Source organism: Mesitornis unicolor, unplaced genomic scaffold (genome assembly GCF_000695765.1).
Source record: "Mesitornis unicolor isolate BGI_N332 unplaced genomic scaffold, ASM69576v1 scaffold54792, whole genome shotgun sequence".
NCBI classification, from domain to species: Eukaryota; Metazoa; Chordata; class Aves; order Mesitornithiformes; family Mesitornithidae; genus Mesitornis; species Mesitornis unicolor.
The window spans coordinates 1-8,423 of NW_010168205.1; the positions used below are offsets into that span (position 1 = coordinate 1).

The window sequence follows — 8,423 nt, forward strand, 5'->3', positions numbered from 1 at the left end:
CGGAGAGCTTGGCACAGCCACCCTGAAGAGCAGGAGATGGAACTGCAGTTTCATGCGTTCATTTCCTACAGCGAGCGCGATTCATTGTGGGTGAAGAACGAGCTGATCCCAAACCTGGAGAAGGGGGAGGGCTGTGTACGACTGTGCCAGCATGAGAGAAACTTTATCCCTGGCAAGAGCATTGTGGAGAACATAATTAACTGCATTGAGAAGAGCTACAAGTCGATCTTTGTGTTGTCTCCCAACTTTGTGCAGAGCGAGTGGTGTCACTATGAGCTGTACTTTGCCCATCACAAGTTATTCAGTGAGAATTCCAACAGCTTAATCCTCATTTTACTGGAGCCGATCCCTCAGTACGTTATCCCTGCCAGATATCACAAGCTGAAGGCTCTCATGGCAAAGCGAACCTTCCTGGAGTGGCCGAAGGAGAGGAGCAAGCATCCCCTGTTCTGGGCTAACCTGCGGGCGGCTATTAGCATTAACCTGCCAATGGGTGATGGAAAAAGGTGTGAGGATTAAGAATCTCTGTGATGGAGTCTCTTCTGTTTTTTTCTTGGTGTAAGCAATAAATACTGTATGATTTCCATTGGTTGTCCGTGTATTTAACTTTTTTTTCAGAACCTCGTTTCTACAGTTGTCTGTGCTACCTCCTTACTGTAGGCAAAATTCAACTCACCTTACTGGAAATCTCTTAAGATTGTTACATAGATAGCAAATCACAAATGAGTTTGGATATGGATTTTGAAATCTGCTTGAAATACTGTAGTGAATTTTTCTCAGCAGAATAAAATCTGGACCAGTTGGTATAGTCATGTGAGTGAGCGCTTGAATTGCTGGAGAGTTTGCAGTGCCATGTCAGTCACAAGGCTTAGCCTGCATGGTCACAGGACCTCTTTTGTTAAAATTAGTTTGCAAGGAAGAAAATTACGCATCCTAAGAAGATGTTTAGAAGTGCAGAGCTTGAGATGGTTCCTGGGTAGTGTCTTTTTCAGATTCAGTGAAGCTTAAAAGGATAGGACCCAGATGTAGGACTTTGGACATCCAGCACAGGTGGACAAAAATGGTCATGCCACACAACCGGACTGAGCAAGGAAGAAATGTTTGTTGTGTGTTGAGGGTTTTTTGGTTTTGGTTGGTTGGTTTGTTTGTTTAAATAAAAGAAAAATAAAAAGGAAAGATGAGCTACCTCACCTTTTGAGGCTCATAGTTCGGCACTGCTGCAAGGTAGAAGCTGTGAATTGACAATGAGAGCTTTAATTCCTATCCTCTGATACGAGTCCTGGTACCATTTTGATCCTGAGAGAGACTGTGACCAAAGGGACTGAGAGGGTGTCTGCAGTAACAGAACTGCCTTCATTGGCTATATCTTGAGAAACTCTTGACTTCTCTACATAATGATTTATTTTTAGCCTTCTACTTTTTCTCACCCACATGTCTTACACTGTGCTTATTATTTAACAAGTCTGTCCTTTTCAGCTGAAACAGTATCTTTTGCAGCACAGCTATGATTTCTGATTAGAGAGGCAATAACCAGTCAGAGGCTGAAAAGGTTTGGCAAGTCTAGGGACAGCGGTAAGCTGCTCTATTCACGGAGTCAGAAGGACAAGCTACATTTACAGTATTTGCTCTGCTTTATAGAAATACAGCAGCCCCTATACCTGTACTTGTGTTGTTTGGCCTTCAAGAAAACATGACTGGGCTCCAACAAGCATTTGTAACTGCTAAGGATGATCACAGCAAACTTCCTCTTTGCCCCCAGCAAGGGAGGTGTTTGCCCTTTGTAATACCAGACTTTGATGGCCAGCAAGCAGCAAGTTTTCCTTTCAAAAATGTGTTTCAACATGAAGAGGAGAGAAGGGATGTTAAAATGAAATTCTCATTTAGTATAGAATGTTTACATTTTACTTCATTCTTGATTTCCATTATTATTAACAGGAGATTTCAATTTTATTTTTTGTCCTGAGGTCTAAGCAAGCTGAGGTCTCTTGACTTGAAGTCTTGAACTGTGAGTAGGGGAAAGGTCAAATTTAACACCTTTAGCTTTCTCATCCCACTTAGCCTCAAATTTAATGTAACACACCTATTACCAAATTTCATTCAGGACTTCAGAAACAAATGTTTTCTGTGCTTCCTCCTTCCCCTCCAACTAATGCTTCGGTGCAAGACTCATTTAACCCTTAGATAACCGAATATGAGCAGACTTAGCTTGGTTTGCCTATCCCATTTACGCAGTCAGGGACAGCTGGGTTGTTACATGGTGGCTCACTTGAAAATTTTCTTTGAAAGCCTCAGAGTTTTAGGTCAGTAGCCCTTGAAACTTCCATGATAGAGTTAACGTTCCCTGATTTGTGCAAAGCTTTAAGAACTCATATGGCTTCTTCTGTTGGCCAGAGGACAGAGAAGCCCTCTGAAAGTCAGAGAGTACACCAGGAATCCTTCCTGTCACTCAGGTGGGAGCACAGAGCTGTTGCCAGAAATTAATTATTTCTTTCAGAAATGGAACGTTTTAGCAGGGGTTTGCTTGCCACTTTGGAAAGAATTTGAGAACTGTGTGACCTCTGGCAATATAGCTGATGCGATCATATGCAGAAATATATAATTCCAGGTTTCTGGTATATGTCCAAAATCCTTAAGTGAATAATGTTGGAAAGGGAGGCTTGTAATGAGCATGGAGAGCAATTAAGACTTTGGAACCAGAAGCCCACATAACATTAGATTTTTGTCTGTGATGTGTGCCAGATAATTGACACAACTGCTACACATGCAATAGATTACTACATCTAGTTTCTCTGATTCCAGAGGAGTTTCTCAAGTGATACATATTAGAATATTTCAAACGATTATTTTAACTTCTGCCTTACTCTGAACACGTTCTATAAAACCAGTTTTAGTCCACGAAGAAATTTTTCACATACATGCAGCCATGTGTAGCCCAATGTCAGCGACTTTCTGCAAATTTTGGGAAGTAGCTACCCCTTTGTGTGCAACATGGTGGTGTGAGTCTCAATGGGTTCTGTGCTGAAATCTGTAACTGCTAATGCACTCCATTTATCAGGAAAAGGGAGTGTGTAAATGTATTCTGATGTCAGATACCGTAACAGAGCAGATTCCTGGCATTTGACTAGTCATCTCGATGACTAGCCAGAATGCTATTTTCACGTACATAATAATATCAACCTACAAAACTGATAACCTGGGGGTAAACGCCCTCCAAAACCTAGAAAATCTGCAGAATTAAGTAAAAGTGTCAATGTTTTTATGTGTATTTAAGTAGTGTGTAGTATAGAGGAAACTGAACTGTGACAGACTGGGAGTCCTGGTGCTATGTGGGTTGCCATGCTGAGAGCTCAGCTCTTTTTTAACTTTAGAAATGTTACAAAGCATCATCACTGAAGTTCAACTGCAGAGGGTTAGAGCAGGGAAGGGCACATGAGGGCTAAGAATGGGACTGCATGGGAGGCGAGGCATTCTGCTGAGGGGAAGGCTCAAAACCTCTGCAAAACCTGTGTTTTTACTCAGGGCTCCAGTTTGGTTGGCTTTTCTTTCAGAAAGATTTACTGAGGTTGACTGTAATGCTCATTTGTAGTCACTCTGGTCAAGAGGAAGCAGTACAGATAAACCAATATATAAGAAACTTCAGTACTCTGCAAGACAGCTCTGTGTTACCGATTTAATTTCCGCAGCTTTGATCCTTGTGTCTATGCCCAAGCAAAGTGGTCTGGGGCATAAATGTGAAACAATCTCTGCTCATTTTGAACTAGGGGTGGCATTTAGCACTCCTTTCGCCTACTTGACACACAGGGTTAAGTTGTGACGGTGAAAGCTGCAGTTGAAGATAAGGCCCTTGATATGACCAAACACTGGCTTTGCAACCTTCAACAATTGTATTAACTTTTCATGAGTGCTTGGATGAGTCCATCTGCTCTGGCTACGTTTTAACTCAGTATTTTGCACATGTAAAATCCCTTCTGCAGTTCCAGTTGGAGAGATTCTTTGCGCCTTTGGACACAATGCTGGTCCTGAGTAGCTTCTGATATTCAGCCAAATGTAGCTGCAGTTCCTCTCTGGGTAAGTAATCACAACATACAGGTACAAGTGTGAAATGTGCCTTGAGGAAAGGCTGCTTGATGGGTACTCATTGATAGAGTCAGCTGCAAAAAAAACCCCAGCAGTATAAACTTCAGAAATGGAACAAGGTATTTGCATGAGTGTACATATGCTGACTGTGGAAAGGACAGTATTTATCTGGTGCATTTCAGAATGCATGACAGAAATACACTGCTCTTTAGTTTTTGCATATCATGCTTAGTCAGTAAACTGAACCAGCTCCAAACAAAGCTTTGTTAGTAAAAATAACATTATGCAATGTTCCTAATGATTTAACAGAGGTATTCAGAAGCATTAGTTTTAGTTTAAGTAGTTGCAGTTTTTTCTTTATGACAAACTGTTTATTTGAATGTATTTTAAAGTCTCAAAACAAGAGTGACAAGGAAATTAAGGATACTATAACTAAAAATATGGGCAATTCTGCTTTTTACAGCTTTGTGCGCACTGAGTCAGTGTATTTGATTTTGTCCATGCAGCAAAGTTTTTTCATGGATTGTACTGGAAGTAAAACTGCCACTGGTTTACATAACTGTAATATTATGGTTCTGTCAACCACTGCCTTTGTCTATTCATTTTCATGGGTTAACACCCAGCAACAGGAACTTCTCTTTTTACTTGAAGACAAGACAGTATCAGCTGACAAACAGACTTTTATTGCTTATTGAGAAACATTCAGGATACCTGGTCTTGTCTTGGGTCATAGATGTCTCTGTGTCTCTGCACAGTTTTCTGCAGATTTGCTGTACTGAGGAAAGCAGAAGGGTTTCAGTTCAGTTTCAGTTCAGACTCTCATACTTGTCAATCTCAAAATAAAAAGCAGAAATTTTCTTTCAGCAAAACAAAGGGTTATATTCTTCTTTACAAAATTTAAAAGGTAATTGCACAAGAAAATTTTAAGAGGAAGGTAAGGCATACTTGAAATATAACTGGCACTACTATCTAGAATAAATAGTCATACTTGGCAGCTTTCTTCAGCTGAATCCCTTCTTGCCTTCGGCTCTCTTCCAAGGTGCTGTTTTGTGTGGTGGAGTAAGCTCTACAGTAAGTCCAGAATGGGGCCAGGTGCTCCCTTTCCCCCTAATTTGCTTACACCTGAAGAATTAATTACATACTTCGTGAATTTAATCTTAAAATTAATTAAGATTAGATAAATCTCCATTAATTTATTAATCTCTGCTTCTTTCTTCCTTGCTAATTAATCTTCCTGAGGCATGTTGTATCATTTTGGAGGCTTATGGGAGTGAAGCGTTGGTTTTGGTTATTTATGACTGCCTTTGCAGTGCACTCCCTCTCTGCTCTCTTGATTTGCTCGTTAGGCTCATGCCCCTGTTCAATATGCTAATTGAATGGCTGCTTTATTGGATTCCTCCATTCCCAGATTGCTCTATGTTGCTGTGTTTTTCATGGCTTCTTTACAGCTTTCATATCAGAGCGAATATTCTCTATAGTTCAGTTTTTATAATCTTTTGAAGAAAGCTATTATGTAGGTATCCCTGATAATCATCGGAGGCATCTCTGGTGTAAAGATGACTGACCTGTAAAGGCTTTGAACTGTGCCAGTTTGCCCCTGTTATAAGCTTTTGGGATCTAAGCTTTTGCCATCTGTCAATGTGCTGCATTAATTAGTCTGCTAGCTGAGAAAAATAATGTAGTGGGGTAGAGCTCAGCAAGAGATTTTGATATGAAGAGAAGTTGACAGTGAGGGTACTGCTTCCTCTTTTCTGTGTGTGCAGAGGAGGAGATGTAGTTGATGAATTTCTAGAACATCTGTGTAACCGTCAGAAGCAGACGTGAAGTCAGAAATGCAGAATTATTTAAACTGTCTTGCCATTCTGAATGTAGATAGGTTGCTTTCCTCCTAAACCATACAGTTATGCAAATATTACAGAAGTAAATGTATTTTGAGTCTGGATTGTTAAACGTTTCCTTTCATTGTGTTCTTAATACCTGCTTTATAGGGAAATGTCATTAATTTTTTGAACTATATAGCCTGTTTAAGAACACCCTGTTCTTTCTACTTCCTGAGGTAGAAATTATTAAGGAATTAGCACCTCATGTGAGATTCCCCAGCTGGAAGATCACCTGTGTTTGAAATTCTGTTCTGACAGTGTTAACCAAGTATGCAGAGGACTTTTACTGGTTCTTCACTTGGAGATTAATTCCATGCATGAAAGGTGGGTTATATTTACTCCGTTGTTTTTTTTTCTTTTTGTTACATGTATTTTGGACTCCATCAAATCTCAGGTTCTGGTGTTTCTTCACTGTTGAAAGATATTCTTGTATTTTGAATTTTCAGTGAAAATGCTCATCTGTATGTTGAATTTCAACACAGAAGAATGCAAAAAAAATGTTTGGTATGACAATTTTCATTCTCAGCCAATGCTAATTTAATGCCATGATAAAATAGTGTCGAAAGGATAACTGTTGGTCCTTAATATTGCTTTGCTAGACATATCTACTTTATTCTTTGACTGTGGCACTTCTCGGTGATATACAGTGTGGATCACCCCTTTTTGCAGCATATAGCATAGCATGCATAGTAAATTAAAACTCATTTGGCAATGGAGCACAGACAGAGATTATCTTTCTGGTTTTTTCTCCCTTCAGAACATTTCTTGCTTTGTTCCTGATGTCCCTTTTGCCAAGTGGAAGTTCCTTCAGATAGTTCCTGATCAAAGTTTATTTGTTTCAGAAGGTTCTTTACCAGCTGGGACTCTGAGGAACAGGGTCAGCTGCTCTTTGAAGGAAGTTGGGTTGTATTTCCTTGCCTTAGTTCTTCTTGTGATACTGTACTTTGATGAACCGTCCCAGCTTCATTTCTATTCTGTGCTCAGATACCCTAGCACAACTTTCTGAAGACAGAATTTGACCTCTCAATTGGATTCTGTTGAGCTAGAAATTTTTGCTTTATTGATTTATTATTTCATAGCCTTTAGTGATGTCAGTTACATATTTTTAAAAATATATATTTTTTTTGCTTTACTTAATTAAAATAAAACTTGATTAAGCTTGGAGGGGAAGAAATGAGTTTTGATATCAGTCAATCAAATCAAAGGGACTGACACACATTATAACCTACAACTGAAAAAAATAGGCTTTTGGTTTTATTTAACAAATATTATACAGAGGCAGGCTTGTAAAATTTCACAATTTTTTACAGACAAAATCGGCACAGTAAAAACAATTGGGGATGTTTGTCTGCTGAAACAGTTGACTTGCTTATACTTCAGGTTGTTGGTGTGCTGTTTTAAATGCCTAACAATGACAGAGTAATGCCCAAATCACATTTCTCCATGATAGGACTGATGCCTCTCCAAATCTCTGTTTGGTATTGATAGGCATGACCAGATATTAATTCTGCTGGACCATTTTCTGTATCCACAAATCTTTCCCTCCTTGGGTTTTCTGATTCTTAGAACGAGACTCATTGTCCCTCACCATTTCAAGAGAGGTTCTTTGCAACTGTGGGGTAATTTGGAAGTGTCAAGTGTTTTCTTTCAGATTTTGAGTACCACTGCTTCATGCTTATTGTCCAGTTATGCTCTGGTTTTCCTGTTAGTATGCTTTTGGCCACACTAGCATTACGATATTCATGAGACAGTATAATTCCTCCTCAAGGTTCTTGGCTTACTGGAAAAATGGACCCTTATGTCTTTATGCTATAGCAAAGAAAAGCTGAATGGCTTCTCTGATCAGCTGACGCTGAGGGGGCACATGGCCATGTCCTGAGTCTTTGGAGTGTGAAGAGGAATATCCTTTGGCTCTCCTGGGTGAAGAGGCTGCTCTTGCAGCAGATCCTATGAGGGTCCATGGGGCGTTTGGAGTTCTGTCTCCAAGTGTGTGTGGACATGGGGTGTGTGGAAGGAGCAGATAGGAAGCTTGTTGTGTTCTCCTTTACTCCTAAATGCATTGATGTCTGTGCTGTTTTTGGATTTTTCAAGATTGTTGAGAAATATGTATTTCTTAACACCTCTGAGTTTTTTTAACATACCACTGATCATATTCTTCCTATTATAAAGGAATTAATTTCTACTCAACTGAGAAAATCCATAATTTGAATTAAAGAATGGGGATGAGGGAGATTTATAAGAACTTAGAATAAGAGTATGTAAAAAGAAAATTTTTATTACATAAATTTTGTATTGAATTTTATTTATCAATAGAAAGCAAATTCAACAGTTTGACAATTTCAGCAAATTCCATGTGTTTTCTTTTCATAGGGCTGGACTCATCACTGAGACGTATTGAATAGAAAACAAAGATATTCTTCTATGTTTCTGTAAAAAAAACAAAACAAGATAAATCTGGAAAGCATA

The 8,423-nt window shown here is 39.2% G+C and overlaps 1 protein-coding gene across 1 annotated transcript; it reads left to right on the plus strand.

Moving 5' to 3' along the window:
• The first annotated feature begins 36 nt into the window (after positions 1 to 36).
• LOC104536338 (toll-like receptor 6) lies at positions 37 to 7,523 on the plus strand. Its single transcript, XM_010178918.1, has 2 exons — positions 37 to 508; positions 7,456 to 7,523. Exons 1-2 carry the CDS (start codon positions 37 to 39, stop codon positions 7,521 to 7,523), a joined length of 540 nt encoding a protein of 179 aa, XP_010177220.1.
• Positions 7,524 to 8,423: the final 900 nt, after the last annotated feature.

Coding starts and splice junctions, on each gene's coding strand:
- LOC104536338 (XM_010178918.1), top strand. CDS start 37: ATGGAACTGCAGTTTCATGCGTTCATTTCCTACAGCGAGCGCGATTCA. Junction 509..7,455: donor AATGGGTGATGGAAAAAGGT/GTGAGGATTAAG, acceptor AGGCATGACCAG/ATATTAATTCTGCTGGACCA.